The 18,142-nt window shown below is 30.2% G+C and overlaps 7 protein-coding genes across 7 annotated transcripts, besides 4 other annotated features; 3 read left to right on the forward strand and 4 right to left on the reverse strand.

The window, feature by feature from the left end:
* Positions 1 to 331: 331 nt before the first annotated feature.
* On the reverse strand, positions 332 to 2,874 carry TVAGG3_0222420 (DNA excision repair protein ERCC-6-related family; the record flags this gene model as incomplete). The annotated part of the gene is made up of 1 exon (XM_001330664.2): positions 406 to 2,874. The coding sequence occupies one exon, from the start codon at positions 2,872 to 2,874 to the stop codon at positions 406 to 408; it is 2,469 nt and encodes an 822-aa protein (XP_001330700.1).
* A 969-nt stretch (positions 2,875 to 3,843) lies between these two features.
* Positions 3,844 to 4,884: a mobile genetic element.
* A 66-nt stretch (positions 4,885 to 4,950) lies between these two features.
* On the reverse strand, positions 4,951 to 5,805 carry TVAGG3_0222440 (uncharacterized protein; the record flags this gene model as incomplete). Its single annotated transcript, XM_001330663.1, has 1 exon — positions 4,951 to 5,805. One exon carries the CDS (start codon positions 5,803 to 5,805, stop codon positions 4,951 to 4,953), a length of 855 nt encoding a protein of 284 aa, XP_001330699.1.
* Positions 5,806 to 6,177: 372 nt separating this feature from the next.
* Positions 6,178 to 6,210: a mobile genetic element.
* Positions 6,178 to 6,210: a terminal%2Cinverted (terminal inverted repeat of tvBac_53III transposon ID:TVAGG3_0222450).
* Positions 6,211 to 7,278: 1,068 nt separating this feature from the next.
* TVAGG3_0222460 (vacuolar protein sorting VPSs16 family) lies at positions 7,279 to 10,157 on the reverse strand (the record flags this gene model as incomplete). Its single annotated transcript, XM_001330662.1, has 1 exon — positions 7,481 to 9,772. One exon carries the CDS (start codon positions 9,770 to 9,772, stop codon positions 7,481 to 7,483), a length of 2,292 nt encoding a protein of 763 aa, XP_001330698.1.
* Positions 10,158 to 10,592: 435 nt separating this feature from the next.
* TVAGG3_0222470 (peptide alpha-N-acetyltransferase protein) lies at positions 10,593 to 11,331 on the forward strand (the record flags this gene model as incomplete). Its single annotated transcript, XM_001330661.1, has 1 exon — positions 10,593 to 11,087. The coding sequence occupies one exon, from the start codon at positions 10,593 to 10,595 to the stop codon at positions 11,085 to 11,087; it is 495 nt and encodes a 164-aa protein (XP_001330697.1).
* Positions 11,332 to 11,421: 90 nt separating this feature from the next.
* TVAGG3_0222480 (dynein intermediate chain binding) lies at positions 11,422 to 11,926 on the forward strand (the record flags this gene model as incomplete). Its single annotated transcript, XM_001330660.1, has 1 exon — positions 11,434 to 11,733. The coding sequence occupies one exon, from the start codon at positions 11,434 to 11,436 to the stop codon at positions 11,731 to 11,733; it is 300 nt and encodes a 99-aa protein (XP_001330696.1).
* Positions 11,927 to 12,082: 156 nt separating this feature from the next.
* Positions 12,083 to 13,722, reverse strand: TVAGG3_0222490 (serine/threonine-protein kinase TAO family; the record flags this gene model as incomplete). The annotated part of the gene is made up of 1 exon (XM_001314764.1): positions 12,350 to 13,699. One exon carries the CDS (start codon positions 13,697 to 13,699, stop codon positions 12,350 to 12,352), a length of 1,350 nt encoding a protein of 449 aa, XP_001314798.1.
* A 418-nt stretch (positions 13,723 to 14,140) lies between these two features.
* Positions 14,141 to 15,181: a mobile genetic element.
* Positions 15,182 to 15,684: 503 nt separating this feature from the next.
* On the forward strand, positions 15,685 to 17,978 carry TVAGG3_0222510 (uncharacterized protein; the record flags this gene model as incomplete). Its single annotated transcript, XM_001314763.1, has 1 exon — positions 16,435 to 17,922. The coding sequence occupies one exon, from the start codon at positions 16,435 to 16,437 to the stop codon at positions 17,920 to 17,922; it is 1,488 nt and encodes a 495-aa protein (XP_001314797.1).
* Positions 17,979 to 18,142: the final 164 nt, after the last annotated feature.

The following is an 18,142-nucleotide window of genomic DNA, read 5'->3' on the forward strand; positions in this document are numbered from 1 at the left end:
TATTTTACTATAGGTAAGGATCCATTTCCATATATCTCAATTTTGCAAGAACTCCCAATTAAATTGGGGGAAAAAAATATGTAGTACTATCTCATTACAGAAAAGGCTTAAGAAGTGATATCCTATACTAGCATGTGTCTATATGAATCCATGTATATATTATTTGTATTTTTAGATTAAATAAAACAAATATATCTCTGCGAAAAAAAAATTGTAATAAGAGTCAGTAATTATTTTAAAACTGACAATTTCCTAACTCTATGTTCCGAATGTCTAAGTTATTATATAGTTTACGAAACATGAGATGTTAAAATAAGATAACTAAATATTATAACACGTAAATTTGTTTAGAAAAAGAAATCAAAAAAATAAACAAAAAATTAAAATATACGAAAAAATATCAATTCAATTATATCTACTCATTAAGTACCAAATTTTTGTTCTCTTATTAAATACTGATATCTTATTAAGTAGTTCCTTAATAGTCTTCATGTCATCTTCAGAGAATTTCTGGTGTTTGAAGTGTTTTAATATAAGGTCAGTTGTAACTTTTCCTCCATGATTTTTGAAATAAAGAATCAAATCATTGGACATTGTAGACAAATCTAAACTTGATGACGGGCTTTTAATTACAGACAAAACGTGTGCACTTGTATTTTTTAATTCAATCTTTTCTACGGAATGTTTGAGTTTTCTTTTACTTAATGTTGCAGCGATATTTGCTTTTCTCTTTGATATCAAATCATCATTAGAAATATCCTTTTGGAGCAAGTCATTGTGGTTAAATACTTTACTTATATCTCCACCTTCTATCAAAGATTTCATGAGTTCATTGTCTTTTCCTTCTGAATTTTCATCTTCATCTTTTTCGTCGTCTTCAAGTCTTTCTTCTTCTTTGTTGAACTCGGAATCCAACTCGAAATCAAGAGAAAACAAATCATAAACAGTATTTGCATTAAACAACCTCTTTTGTCTGGCATCCTGCATAATAGTATTAGAAAGAATTTGTTTGAAAATCTGTTTCTTGTAAATTTTTTCTTCAATTGTTCCAACACAAATTAATCTATAAACAGAAACAGATTTCGTCTGTCCAATGCGATAAGCTCTTTCCAATGCTTGTTCATCTGTTGACGGATTCCAATCTGGCTCAATGATAATCACTCTATCGGCACCTGTCAAATTTATTCCCAAACCGCCAACTTTTTTTGACAGAAGACAAGCAAATTTGTCACCGTGATTGAATCTATCCATAATCACTATTCTTCTCTCAGGAGGAGTATCTCCATCCATCCTGAAGAACTCTAGGTTGAGATTCGTCATGATTTCTTCAAGAATGGAGAGCATCTTGAGAGATTGAGCGAAAAGAAGACATCGATGTCCTTCTTTGTGCCATTGTGGCAAAATTTTCATCAATAATTTTGTTTTGCAACTCATCTTTGGATTTGTCGAATATTTCTGTTCATCGAAAATATTCGGATGGTTGCAGATCTCTTGGAGAAGGACCATTCCTGGAAACATGTCTGCTCCGTTGTTGAAAATCGCTTGGACTGTCGGACTTTTGAGAAATTCTTCGTAACAATTAATCTGTGTTTGTGTTAATTGACAGAAGAAGATCTGCTCGGTCTTTGCAGGTAAATTGGCATTGACTTGAGATTTTAATCGTCTCAAAAGATATGGTTTGATCAAATCTCGTAATGCTTGTGCGGAAGAATACGCTCTAAAAACTTCAAATGAGGAGGCATTTGCGTATCCACCTTGTTTGATTGGATCAGCGAACTCTTGTTGGAAAACATTGAAGGCACCGAGTAATCCGGGATATGCGAAATCAAAGATCGACCAAAGTTCAAGGAGATCGTTCTGTATTGGACTTCCCGTAACAGCCAATCTGAAATCAGCTGTAAGTTTCTTGACTACTTGGGAAATTTCGGTTTTGTGATTTCTGATGTTATGTGCTTCATCGCAGATGATGCAGGACCAATCAATGATCTGTAGCGATGTGTCATCTTTAAGAGAAGTCACTGATTGGTAGTTTGTAACGATGATATTAGTTGTTCCTTCAACTTGTCGTAGAATTTCTTCGCGAGATATCTTTTTGTTTGTTCTGGTATCATGGTATAATATTGATTTGACAAATGGACACCAAATATGTAGCTCTCTGATCCATTGTTGACATACAGTGAGCGGACACATAATTAGTATGGGTTTCTTAATAAGGTTGCATTGGATAAGTGAGGCTATGAATGTTGCGCATATACAAGTCTTTCCTAAGCCCATTTCATCACCTTCTATGCCGCCAGCCTTTTGTTTGAAAAGACCCCATAGCCAATCTATGGCGCCACGCTGGTGGGGAAATAGAGATTGCCAGATGGGCTGCCATACTTTGAAACCAGAATCTATTTCATGGTATATAGTGCATTTATCACAAAAGTTTTCAATAAAAGATAATCTAGCTTGATAGACTTGTTCATCGGAGTCATCATTTGTAAGATTGATGGCATCTTCGCCAACGTAATCTGTTTTCATCACTTTATAGTGCCAAAAATTTGAAAGATCCATTTCCACTGAGTCAATGGCAATAGATGTATTCGAAGAGTTATTATCAATAGTAACATTAATTGTTTCTGGTAATTGTTTCTGAAGTATTAAAGTATCTAATTCGCCTTTTAATTCCGTGAGCTTTTTCTTGTTTTTGCCACTATACTCTTCATTTTGTATGGCTTCTTTAACAGCTTCTATGCGCTCATCTAAATCTTTCCTTTCTTCTTCTTCAGCTTGTTGAGATGCGCTCCATAAAATCATGTTTTGATAGTCTTGTTCTGTCTGTACTTCCTCAATTGGAGAATTAGGATCAGAACTTTCGACTTCCCAAGACATCCAAAAAAAATATTCAAAAAAAAATTTTTTTCAATACTAAAAATTTTGAAGTTTGAATTTTTAGCCAAAAAACTGATTTATATTTAGGTATAATTAATTTCGAAAAATATGATCCCTTTTCAATTTTTTTGATCCCCTCAAAATGATCCCTGGGGATAATATATTTGTTCATAGGAAACTATTAGCTAGAATGATTATCCAATAATAGAGCAATGTATTTTTAGCAATAATGGTTCATATTGAGGAAAATCTAGCCTTCATTTGCGATTTTTCCAAAAAAAATGTTTTAGAATCAATCGATCTATACTGTTACCTCAATCTATAATAGTTGTTGTAATGATATATTGCTTCGTTTACTTTCAACTCCAACTTTTCCAAAATATTTTTAAATTTATGATAAATCGTAATTATACGATGCAATTACACCAAACACATATCATATATGTCTGGCTTATTAGAATGTGATTACTAATAAAACTTCCTTTTCTAATTTTTTTTGGAAAATATTATTTATATAAAATTCAAGATGCAAGGATGTAACAATCAATTATACTTCATCTGTATAGCATGTATTTATATGGATAAATTCATCCACAGCTTAATTAACTTCTGATATTTCTTTAATCATGCCTTAATGCCTATATTAATAGGGTCTTTATTAGTTTGAGATAAATGAATCTAGAAATTTTGCAATTGTATGGAAGCTTCATGCTTATATTAATAGGGACGCTATAAGATTAATAAATTTCAATTATATATAATAGCATAAGTAAATTTCAATAATGTAAATGGTTGTTTCTAGTTAATAAATTAGAATTCTGTGAAAGATATTTGGGGAAAAAAATTTGATGGAAAAAATCCTGAAAGTTTCACGGTACTTTTCCATGAGAATCGTCCATATAATGAAATCTCATTAACTTTGATTTACAAAATATTAAAAAAATTAAATTGATCAAAGATACATTTTAAGGGTGCACACGAGAGGATCATGTAAACTTCAGAATTTAGAACCTTATTTTTAGGCATTATCTTGGCTACCTATTTAGGCTCGAAAAGCAAAAAATATCAAAAAATACAACTTGACTCCATTATGACCCTTTCATGGAGGTAGTTTTTATCCGCTAGTATTTTCCCTTTGAATCTCTTTACAATTCGAAATCAAATTCAAACCTCAGTAGAAGAAAGGAAGAATCGACTTACTACGGTTGTAATACGAATAAATACATATATTTAATTATTTTTATTTACATAATAATTGTTTGAAGCTCATATTCCAACAAATTTTTAAATAAAAACATTAAAATGTTGAAAATGTTCATATATTTTAATAGGGTTTTGGCACTTTATTGAGGAATTACTACATACATAGTCGAACTGAACTTGATATTTTGAAATTTAAATTATTTATCAAAATTAAAATTTAACTTGAAATTTATAATTATTTAGTCATATTTTGCATAATTCTAAGTAGATTTTGTAAAAAATCAAGAAAGAAAAATTTTAACGTGCATTATTTTTTCTTTTTTATAATAATACATATTATTATATAATTAACATATTCATAATGTTTCACCCTTTCAAAAATATAATCCTCCTCCTCTCAAATAAACGTACATACGGGTGGCCTCTTTTTTCAAAAAATTAAAATTTGAAATTTTTTGCTCAAATATTAGAGATTTTTTCAACCTTCAACGATATATGTTGTCTATATCAGACCTCCTTTCTTTTTGATACTTAACATTGTTCCTAAATCTTAGCCGTTAAGGCTGTTCTGAAAATGTTTTTTTTTCGAAAAAATTCGAAAAAAATTCTTAAAATTCAAAAATCCCTTAATTCCTGAGGATTTTGGAAAAAAGTTTTTACATGAACATGTGTATATTATATGAAGTATATTGATAAGGTAAAAATCAAATTTTATTGCATATTCATCGAGAAAATAAACTAACGAATCCCTCAAAATTGAGAGGGTAATCCTCCTCCTCTCAAATAAACGTACATACGGGTGCACCCTTAAATTTAAATACTCTAAAAATAATAATACTTTATAATGAAATTAAACACTCTATCATATTCTTATTATGTTCCAGCTGGTTTGGAAAGAGCAGAAGTTCCTTTATTTAGTGAACTGTTACCTGATCCAAAACTAAACTTACTCTTACCAAATAAGCCACCTGCCTTTGTGTCTGGTGCGCAAATTGTAGAAAAGTCTGTTGTTGTATCGCGTTTTTCAAGAAGACGTCTTCTTTCTTCAAGATATTCATCGTATGCTGTCTGAACAGAATTGACTACTGATTGCTTGCCATTTTCTTCAGAATCTAGACGTAAATCAGATATCTTTCTATCTTTGTTCTGGAAAATTCTTTTGAAGGTTTCGTGTAACGATTGTGATTTGCGCTGGATTTCCGAGACTCTGGCCGAGCATCTGATTATAGCATTATATTGTTCTTGTAAAACTTGAACTAAAACAGCTGGGCTTTCGGCTTGTTCATTGTTTTGCAATTTAGTTTCATATGATGTGATAGCTTCTGAAAGATTTTTAGATCTTTGCTGAAGATTATCAGTGAAACGAGAAATAAATGGAGATGGGAATGTCTGAGAATGGAGAGAGTCTGTGTAGTCACGATGAAATGTGTCTAATTCGTCACGGGCTTCTTTAATCATTGAATTTCCGTGATCAATTTCATTTGCGAGATGTAAAAGCGTATGATTGATTGATCTGTTTACGTCATCATATAAATCAGTGATTTTCTTTCCAAATGAATCTAATCCATCAATTGGTTTTTCTTTTGCAAATAAATTTACTGCATTATTGTATGTATCGATTAATATATTTCTCGCTTCAACTTCCAAGTCCTGTATCAGCATTCCTTCCTCTACAGTTGGTCCATAAACAGCTTTTTTACCTAAAGATAATGAAGTTTTCCCAAACATTATGATAAATTTTTTTTTGTTTGAAAGGAGTAAATGCACATTTTAATTTTTTTGATACATATATAATTGTTTTCATCAAAAAATGCTATGCAAAGATTTTGGATCTCTAAATATGAATATTGCAAAATCAAAATTCTAAATTTGCTTAATTCTGCACTTAAAACATATTAAAAGATATCAACTAAATTATTTATGATTTATCTTCAAGTAACAGCTCTCAGATATTGAGTGAAAAATCTAAATGTGAGTATTTCTATCATACCACTTTAAAAATCCAAGGAAAAATCTCACAGAATTATTATCTTTTTATCTGAAGATAATTGGGATATGTCAAAAAAAATTGGGAGATTACCAGAAATTGTAAATCATTCATTAAGGGTGCACTTACCACTTTCTGACATGCTCTCATATGAGGTGCTAGGTAGTGAATTATAAAAACTTTCCCTATTATAAATATTAACTTTTTATCATAGAAAATTAGGATATAAAGCATAAGTGTCAAAAAATTTGAGTAAGTGGTACATATAAGGTTAGTATATGGATATAAATAGTTTTTAAGTTTTTGATCTTTATCAAATCCATCTCTTTCTATGAATGAAATGAATCTTTCTTTGTCATCATACATAATTGTTCCGTATATTGTATTTTCTGAAAGAATATCGAGATCGGTTGTTTGAATTTCATTGAAATCATCAGATTTGTCTAACTTAATCCCGTATACTTTATAAAACATATAATTAGAAATGGTTGGAATAAAGTTGACTTCTGTTATATGATAATCCTCAGAAATAAGTCTTGCAAGAGTCAAATATGACTTTGTATAGCGGTCATTCGACGGAATAATCCTTAAAATATCTCTTATAAAATTTTGAGGATTATATTTCTTCGAATTAATAAATTCCGTTTTGATCATTTTGTAAATCGAGTTCAATTCTTCCTCATTTTCAGTTTTTAGTTGATACAACGTAATATATAAATCATTATGATACTTATATATGCTTATCAATTCACTGTGTTTGTTGGTGTGAATGTCTGGATTCGACATGAAAAAATTGAAAAAAAATTACCACCAAAAAATTTAAATCAGCTTTTTATCACATAAAATGTCATTTTAATTCAATTGGAGGGGGAAAATACTTTGTTGAACATGTGAAAAATGAAACATGTATATAAACTGCAAGATAAAATTCTTTCAAATCATTGAATGAGGGAAAAAAATACATCCAAATGCTTTAATAGATTAGTTTATAAAGCGCTTAAGTTGATAACCTTATGAAATAAATAAGAGACTATAGGCCAATCTTTTAGATCGCCTGTAAAAAAAATTGACAGTATTAATAATATGTGATGCCAGTTGAACATTTGATCATAAATATCTAAGATACAATTGTTATCAACAGCATGTAATATAGTGGCCGGTTCTGGTGGGAAAGTGCTGGGAAACATACCCCGAGGTAAAAAATCTGGTTTTTATGGTAATAAAATTTTTTTCATTTTTTCATTTTTTTTTTACAAGATTATTTTTTTCCCCAAGAACCTTTCTCAGATTTTGGGTTTATCAACCAGAAACGGCCACCATACATGTAATTATATTTAGCATGGAAACTGCATATGTTGATGAAAAAAAAAATTGAATAATAAATTCAAACATTTATAAAACAAATAATATTAAATATTACACTCTTTGCATAAACATATTCTTATAGTTCTCAAATGCATCAATCATTCTTTTATCCTTAATTTTATAAGAATAATTCAAAGCTTCGTCAAGAAGTTTTGTTTTTTGTTGCATATTAAGCATATTGAGATATCTTGTGGCAAGATCTTCGCATCTGTAAAATAAAATCATGTTCATAACGTCATCAGGCTGCAAATGCTTAAATCCTTCTCGTATTAACTTATCAAACATATCATTGCTCTTGTTCTTGATCACAGAACGTAATCTTGAGTATTCTACTTCAGGAGGACTCATATTAACTTTATGAGCAATTTTTTCGGCGACTTCGGCCTTATTGTTGGCATAACAAGCATTAATAAACTGTCTAGGAGATAATGTGTCGCCTGCTGGTGCAAGATTTCCTAAAATTGTAATGATATAATTTTGATGACCAATATATTCGCCAAACTTGGACATTTCCATGTTATTCATAATATAAAGGAGTATATTCGTGTTCTTGCCATACTCATTTTTCTCGAATGAAGATGACGTCAAAATTTCGAGAAATTGTTTATTTGTTTCTTCAGATCTGATTAATCTTTCCATGGATTGGATGATGACTGACTTACTTTCTCTCTTCAAATGCTGAGACACTCTATATCTTGCAAATGAAAAATAATTTATACTTAATAACGGAGTTCTGAGGTCTAATTGCAAGTTTTGCTCCTCATCCTTTAGTAAATAGCATATAATGGCACATCCATCATCAGAAACAAGGGCTGTTTCCCTTGCTTTTGTGCGATACAACGGATTTAGCAAAATAATCTTCTGAACTGGGCTTTTGATGCTATTTACCATAGTTACTATATTGTATTGACTTAGCTTCTTGTCGACACAACATTGAATTACTTCGTGGAAATTAATATTCGAATATTTATGGAGCATTTGAGTTATTTCTTCTAAATTCTTAGTACCGTTTGTCTGTATCTCATTAAGTACCCATTCTTCGGCAATTTTGTCATGGGGAACTCCCAAAAAGTCAGAAATGTATTCACAAATTTTGTATAGTTGTAAATTCGATAATCGTTCGAATAATTGTTCGGAGCAATTTTGCAGAACTTCAGGGGTGAAACACATTCCAACTTGGTCACTATTGAGAGTATTGAGTATCCTTAAGAAATCTATGGCTGATTTGAACTCATTTGCGCAGATATTTGGGTAATTTGATCTTAAGAACGAAGCAACGCTCATGTAGAACATTTGGGTTGATATTAATGGTGAATCTCGAGCTGCTTGAATGAAAAGAGGTATAGCTTTTACATAATTCTTATTCATATTTTGGATAAAATCAATATTTTTGCTTTCATAGTTTTTGAAGTCTCTTACGACGCTTTTACATATCTCATTGTTTAGACTTTCAATAGATGCGGGTGGATTGTAATAAATATAAAGTCCTTCCGTTGAATATAATCTAACTAAATTTAAATCAGAAAAAATCTTAAGAACTTTGCATGATGGATTAAAGTCAGCAACACCATTGTGAAAAATACATAATTCTCCATTATTAAGTGAAGCAATTAAGGTATTTGGATTTAACCAAGCTCCTTCTTTTCCAACCAAGTCAAATTGGTGTTCAATAATGTCCTTATGTGATGGATATGCTTGTTTAATGTAAATTTTTTTGTTTGTAAAGATCGCAATTCTTGGATTGTTAATTCCTGCGATAATATTGGTAATATGTTCGTTTTCTACTTTGAATATACTTGTCAGATTCTGTTGCGTCTTGAAATACACTTCTCCATTTGAAGAAAAAAGGAAAACACCGTTTTCAATATTTTGTAAAACGCAATACTGAGGTGGATCGTTAATTTGTTGGTCTATTGTAACTTCCATCCTATCAAAACTGAAAAATTGTAAATTCATGTTGTTAAGTACGTAAACAATTCCCAAATAATTTTGTGAAGCGCATATAACTTCGAAGTTTAATTCTTTTCGTAAATATACTTGTTTTCCATTAGGTTTGTAAGCCGCAATAGTACCATTCTTCAATAAAAATACGATAATTGAATTTGATGTAAAAGCAGAAAGAACAATTGGTGAATCTAAATCAAAATATGCTGTTTTAAAGACTTCTTTACATGAATTCGTATATATTTGATACGCTGGCTTGTAAGTATTCCTTGGAGATAAAATTAATCCGCAATTATATCCGAACATTGAACTTTCGGGACTGTATCCAAATGGAGGATCTCTATAATTAGTAAGTTTTGTACCCTGTACTGTGTTCAACTGCTCTAACCAAGGGTACATTTTTTATATGTCAAATTGTCAGAAAAATCAGTTCAAAAGCGAAATTCCCGTTGGGATTAATACTAAACTTATCTGTATCTGATTAGCTGGATTTATGTGTTGCTTCGTGCAACTGTATGAGAACAGGGTTTTATTTTTGAAATCTAATTTTGATATTTTCGGGATCAATTGAATTCGTTGCGGTACATGCAGGATATTTATACTATATCATAAGTTGCTTTCTTGATACTATGCATATTTTGACAAAATCTAGTATAAGAATCCTATTTTTCATATTTGATCATTGAATCTCGTTATTTGGCTTCTACTATTGTTTCTACCCTCATATTGAGAAATCCTTCTTTTTCAAAAATTCATAAAATGAGTTAGATCGCATTGCTTTTTCATATGAATAATTCCATTTTCTTATTATTTTGTATAAAAAAATCATAAAAACAGTTCAAATTTAGTTTTCTTAATGACCAAGATGGAAAATACAGATTTCAAAACGGTAGCAATATTATAATTTATTAATTATTTCTTTTTGCTTGATTAAATTATCAATATACTGATTTAATAAATATATAATTTTTCAGATTTATTAATAAATTCTTAGCTATATGACAATGCTATTTTCATGCAGAAATATGCGAAAATATTCTAAAATGAAATAAATAAGATCACTCAATATGTAATTTCCACGAAACGTTATTTTGAAGCTCCATCCTTTACCAGTGAACACATTAATCCTAATTTTTAAATCAATCTTAAGGAATCAGCTTTCAAATCCTTCAATATAAGGAAACCATCCTTTAGAGATGAAAATTTGTCACTTTTAGAAATGAGCGAGAACCAGCCATTCAATTTAAGTTACATCCCAGTAGATAAAAACAACGTTGGACTTCTACGAAGGATCCACCGTGAGACACTCCCTGTCCATTATGGTCGCCACATTTACAAAATGTTTGAAGAAGGAAAAATTGCTCGCGGTTTGCTTGTTTACTTAAACGACGATCTTCCAATTGGTGAAATTTGCTGGCGTATTGAAGAAGATGAAAAAGATCCAAAAATACACAAAATTTATTTAATGACCATTGGCGTTTTACACACATATCAACGCCGTGGCATTGCAAAGAAGCTATTACAACATATTATTGATGAAAGCAAAGATATTGACGAAATTTTTCTTCATGTTTTATACAGTAACGAAGTTGCCATGAAATTCTATGAAAAATTTGGATTTACTAGGAAAGAATTCCTTCCAGGCTATTATAAAGCTTTGGAAGTTGGAGATGCCTATATCTATTCCATGCCAATCACAAAGAAGACTGAATAATATATTATACTACTTGTTTTTATATACATAAACAACTCTACATTATAATTCTTAATCTATTACATTTTGGTCAATTATTTTTTGGAATTCTAAAACGTAACAGATGGTTTGAACCATGATTATCAAATACATTACTTGTTTTGGAAAATTCTTCATTCTAATATATACGATATTTACAATTCTTCTCATATCCTCTATTCAATCTCAACCAAATAGGAATTTTAGATTGAATTTTAAAAGAACCTAACCATCTACATTAGTAAATATGGGCATCACTAAATGAATATAAACATTTGGGTGAAATCCTTTTTGTCACTTTTCCTCAAGAAACGGATTCTACAAAATTATGTCCGAAGTAGATCAGACATTAAAGAGAATTGTCGGAAACAAAAGTGTTGACGGCATTCTTGTTTTAGATGGAAAAAATAAAGTTACACATGCTGCTCTTAAGCAATTTGAACAGAATAAAGTTGCCGAAAAATTATCACCTTTAATTGAAAAAGCGCGCTGTATGGTTCGCGATCTTGATCCTACAAATGATCTTACATTCCTTCGTATACGTGCAGATAACTATGAAATTCTTGTTTCACCAGGCGATGATTATACATTAATTGTTTTCCAAAAAGTAACTCCTCTCGAGCTTTAATTGATTAAATATTCGTTTAGATTTAATACAAAAACGTTTATTTCATTTTATAATACAATATTTGATTATTCAAAAAAATTAGAAGTTTTGCGAATAGGAAAATATCTTGTTTCTTGCAAATATCATTCCCCTAATATCATCAGCAAAAATTTCTCTTTTTGATATTCAAATATATTTTTTTTTTCCATTATAACCAAATTAATACACCTTTTCAGAACAACTTTTATTTTGACTTCATATTCTAGAATGACAACTTATCTAGAATTAGATAATATTGCATTCTAATTTGAATTTTTTTTTGTATTTTATATGAGATAATTTATCCTTGATATTTAGACTAGATTAACTTATTTGAGATAAAATTCATGATACAATGAATAAATATGACTTCAATTTCATATTCTAGAGAAAAATATTTCATCAATTTGATTGTCTGCAAATAATTTAAAGATTAGTCTCTCTTGATAGATCAGATCATTGATGAAATATCTTATGTTTTTGATATTTTTCAATTTTTTTAAATAATTATAAAGAAAAACAAGATAGTATGGTTGAATGAATCATGATATATGAACATTTACTGAATATTATTATAGCAAAATCAAAACAGCATTTTTCAAAAATCATCAAATTCTTCTTGGGCAGCAAGTTGCTTAGCTAATTCTATAAGCGGGACAATATATTTCCTATCGCATGCACGCGTAATGAATGGGTGTTGGAGTAGCGTTTCTGCTGATGGTCTTGCATGAGGGTCCATACTAAGGCAGAGATCAAGGAAATCGAGGAACTCGGTTGATCTATTTTCTCTATCCGAAATCGGAGGAATTCCTTTTGTAGAAATGAGGAACAAAGCTCTCATTGGAGGTGAATCAACATAAGGAGGCTCTCCTTCTGCTAATTCTCTACACATAATTCCAAGGGACCAAATATCAACACCGTACGAGTATGGTTGGTATTTGATTAGTTCTGGTGCCATCCAATATGGAGTTCCGACAATTGATTTACGGGTTTGATCTCGAGATTCGAGCTGCGCAGTATAACCGAAGTCAGCCAAGCGTACTTCTCCATCCGATTTAAGTAAGACATTATCTGTTTTAATATCACGGTGGATTTTGTTATGCTTGTGCATGTAATCTAAGGCTTGTAAAACCTCGCGAGCAAAATATGCAATATGAGGTTCTTGAACGTCACAGTATGTAGCTACATTTGTCAATGATCCGCCATCCATGAGTTCCATCAAAATCCAAAGCGTATTCTCTATTAAATGCGCTGAATAGAATTTAATAATGTTCGGGTGAGACATCGTTGCCATTAAACGAGTTTCATCAAACAAGGTTTGCCTGTTTTTATCCGTTAATGTCATTTCTTTCACTGCAACGGCTTCTCCAGTTTGAGGATTATCAGCACGATAAATTTTACAGGTACTGCCTTCGTCGATGGACTCCATATTTTTGAGGAAAGATTTAGGATTAGTTTTAGTAACAACTTCCTGAATTGGAGGTAATGTAGTTGTATCCTCCACCTGAGATGGTGGTGATGATGACATTGGCTTCTGCATAAACTTCATAACGTCAAGAACGCCTTTAGGATTTTCTTCAATTTCTTCTTTCTGAAAGCCGCTCTTCTTAAGTATTTTATCCCACTCAGGCGGGAGTCCGACAAAACCTTTTTGAGGATCGAAAGTAACGTGTGTAAGATGTTCTAATTCATATGGAGCTGAAATGTTGACTCTTTTTTGAAAATCTGGAAGGTACATCATATTTCGTCCTGTTGTTGTTGGACGCAGTTCAGGAGCAATTTCGTCATCGTTTATAATTGAACCGGCAATATCCTGAGGAATTGCATTAAGCAAGCAACGTGGAACATTCAGATATCTTCCGGTAGCTTCATCGATGGTGAGATGAATTCCATCCCGAACATCGTATGGATTTGAAATATTTTGTTTCTTAACGAGCTTATGGGACATCTTGGGTTCTTGTCACTTTTTCAGAAGAATTTTAATAATTGATAACTTTACATTTGAAATATTTTTAATTTATTTTATATCCGCGTTTTATGAAGTATCTCAGCTTAACTCTTCATTTTTAACATGTGAGTAGTTCAGGAATATTTTGGAGAATTTCTGACAAAATTTCGGTTGCCAACCGATTTGCCGAATTCATATGGTAAATACAATTCTTTAGTTGGCCAATAAAACATTTCTAATAAATTTGATTGTTTCTTTGAAAATTGAAACACTTGATAAAAACTAATATTAATGCGAAATCATCAATCATCAGATATTAAGCTAAAATAAATGTGAACGGATGTTATTTACAGATTCAAATCAATTGCTAATAAAAGTAGAATCTCATGTTAAAACGCAAAACTCAAAGTACCATAGTTCTAATTTTACTTCAAAATTTAAGGGTGCACCCGTATGTACGTTTATTTGAGAGGAGGAGGATTACCCTCTCAATTTTGAGGGATTCGTTAGTTTATTTTCTCGATGAATATGCAATAAAATTTGATTTTTACCTTATCAATATACTTCATATAATATACACATGTTCATGTAAAAACTTTTTTCCAAAATCCTCTGGAATTAAGGGATTTTTGAATTTTAAGAATTTTTTTCGAATTTTTTCGAAAAAAAAACATTTTCAGAACAGCCTTAACGGCTAAGATTTAGGAACAATGTTAAGTATCAAAAAGAAAGGAGGTCTGATATAGACAACATATATCGTTGAAGGTTGAAAAAATCTCTAATATTTGAGCAAAAAATTTCAAATTTTAATTTTTTGAAAAAAGAGGCCACCCGTATGTACGTTTATTTGAGAGGAGGAGGATTATATTTTTGAAAGGGTGAAACATTATGAATATGTTAATTATATAATAATGTGTATTATTATAAAAAAGAAAAAATAATGCACGTTAAAATTTTTCTTTCTTGATTTTTTACAAAATCTACTTAGAATTATGCAAAATATGACTAAATAATTATAAATTTCAAGTTAAATTTTAATTTTGATAAATAATTTAAATTTCAAAATATCAAGTTCAGTTCGACTATGTATGTAGTAATTCCTCAATAAAGTGCCAAAACCCTATTAAAATATATGAACATTTTCAACATTTTAATGTTTTTATTTAAAAATTTGTTGGAATATGAGCTTCAAACAATTATTATGTAAATAAAAATAATTAAATATATGTATTTATTCGTATTACAACCGTAGTAAGTCGATTCTTCCTTTCTTCTACTGAGGTTTGAATTTGATTTCGAATTGTAAAGAGATTCAAAGGGAAAATACTAGCGGATAAAAACTACCTCCATGAAAGGGTCATAATGGAGTCAAGTTGTATTTTTTGATATTTTTTGCTTTTCGAGCCTAAATAGGTAGCCAAGATAATGCCTAAAAATAAGGTTCTAAATTCTGAAGTTTACATGATCCTCTCGTGTGCACCCTTAAATTCCACGAAACAATAAAATTCAAAAATATAGTTTAGTATGAATCCATTAACTTCTCTATATAGCATTAATATGCACACATGTTCCCTTTCAACATGTGAAGTGTTATCCAGTTACATAATAAATTTATCTGGTAAAATATATATCTTATCATCTTTCTTATTGAGATTTCGATAAATGATTTTTCTAAAGCTACATTCTAGCATATCTGTGGTAATGGTACATAACTTAAACTTAATTCTTTTCTGCAAATCGAATGGTACCTTAAGTATATTGTAGCAAGCCGAATCATTGTTTAATCGCTGCGCCATGCATAAAGCAATTGTACAAAATGCTGACTAGGTTAAGATTAATATAAAGAAGAGTTTTATAACCCCCAATAAGATTTATAATCGTATTTTAAATATATTCCGTCACACCGTTAAAAATTGAAAGAATTCAATTATAAACACGGAAGAAAAATTAGAAAATAAAAAAATTTTTTATCGTACGGTAATAAATTTTAATGTATTTTTACGACCCATTTAGTATTAGCATATTTTCAATCTTATACACCATTGGCTTTGCATTAGAAGCTGCTGGCCTCATATTCTATTACTTTATTTTACGTAGATATAACTTAGTTGTCCAAGAAACTAAAGAAAGCTTCAAATCACTCAGAAACAAGAATTATTGCTTCGTAGCATGCTGGATGTTAATGACTATCGCAGCTGTAATATGCTATCTACTTAAATCTTTAGATCATAACAATCCATTAAAGAAGAGCTCGATTTACCTATTCAACGCTGCTGCATATGTGGTTTTATTTTCCCAGATTTGCATGCTTTACTTATCTATTACTTTAATTTTTATTAGGCGAAAAATTCAAAATGATTTGATTCCTAAATCGTTATATATCCTAATGGCTGTATGCGGCATTATTAACGTCTTAGGACCTATTATTGTTCTATTTTATCAGCTTTGGCAGCAAATTGTTTGTTATATAAATTAAAAACGAAATCTGTATAATTCATATATCTAATTATTACCTACAAAATTATCATGTCAAGTATTATTTCTGTACAATGAAGCAATTCGCATATTGCATACAAGATTTATGTTAATCTAACTTAATTATGTGCTGATATGCATGTACTAACATCCGATGTTATTTTTGTTTCATAAAATAAACTTATTTAGAGATCTTTTCTATATTTTGGGGTCTTACCCCATAAAGTCCCCAAAATTTTTCTTCTTTGTCGTTTACCATTATGATTGATTCATATCATACCAAGGATAACTTTTACCGATATGACTCTTATAAAAAGACAGAGAAGCTAGAACAGATTGTTAAAGAATTTGATCGAGAAGAAACAGAATTTTTATTGAAAACGGGAAATTATTCAGCGCAATACCTTTTTGCAAAACAAGATTTAATCGAATTGTATAATAAGGAGCGGAAATATAAATCAATTATCAATGATCTTAAAGCAAAATTAACAAATCTTTTGCTTCGTATGAAAAACTCTCAAAAAATCATTAGACAACCAATATATGACGATAACAACTCTAGGTCAATTGATATTTTACTTGAAGATATAAAAAAGGCAGAAAATTTAATGAAGAAGAATTCGTTAGAAAGTCTTGAGCAATTAAATCAGAAAGAATTGAATGAATGCATTGAATTAGAAACTATTAATTCACAAATGAAAGCAAATATGAAACTTCTTCAACAAACAACAATACAACTTTTATCTCCAAGACAAAATTCATCCTTCATATCATCATTTGAACCTGTTTTTGGATCTCACATGATTGACGAGTCATTAGCCGAAGCTGATGAGAAAATTTCATTTTTACAAGATTCAATCACAAGAAGGAAAAACCAGTTGAAGAAACGCAAATCAGAGCTTAAGAAATTAGAAAGAAAATACGAAGACGTTAGAAGAATTTCAGAAGACATGTATACAAAAAAGCAACAAAAAATAACATATTTAAATAACACATTAGAGGAAAATAAAGATCTTAATAGCAAAATATTGGTGATTGCTGATGAAATAATCCAAATGAAAAAGGATCTTATTGATTATCAAAATAAGAGATATCAAATTGAGCGTGAAAACTATACAGTTTCAAGAGATAAGATATATAATGAGAAATATAAGAAACAAATTGATGAATTACATCAAAGAGTGCATGATAAGCAGTTAGAAATTGCAGAAAATGAAAAAGTTTTAAAGAGAATGAGGGAAAATAGTGTTCAGTTAATGAACCAAGTGACAACATTTGAATCTACTCTGCAAAGCGATGAAATAAGAATCAAACAGCTTGAACTACAAGTAGATTCCTTTGGATTGAAAATTGATAAGAAAATTGACAAATCCAAGAGGGAACTTTCAATGTTTACAGAAAATTCAACTAAACTTAATGTCGACCAAAATACTTATTTCGATGAATTGACTCGGTTATTCAACGGAAAATCTCCAAGAAAATCACCGAGAAAATCTCCCACTACAAAATCACCGAGAAAAACTTTTTCAACACCGAAACGAGATAATTCTTCACCAACAAAAACAATTATCAACATAGATGCACCATATTTGAGTCCAATAATTAAGTCTCCTGCTGAAAATCATATGGCTTCGCCAATGAAATTCCAACAGACAGAATTAAATTCTCCATATCGTTCTCCAAGAATTCAATCTCCAAAATACACTTCTCCGATGTATTTAGATCAGTTATCTCAGGCTTTTGAATAGATTTTATTTAATTTTATTTTCTTGTTTGTGAATTTATAAATTTTTTTTGTCTATTAGCTATAAACATTTTTAAAAAGTCATTAGCGTTGTATCTTTTAACAATATCAAATTTGAAAATCTTGAATATTTTTATTCTTCAATATTAATTCTTGATTTCGATATCAATCCATGCAAGATCATACAGTAAAATGGTAATTTTAAATATTCATTACTCACTCAT

This window comes from Trichomonas vaginalis, chromosome IV (assembly GCF_026262505.1).
Source record: "Trichomonas vaginalis G3 chromosome IV, whole genome shotgun sequence".
Classification (NCBI taxonomy): Eukaryota; Parabasalia; order Trichomonadida; family Trichomonadidae; genus Trichomonas; species Trichomonas vaginalis.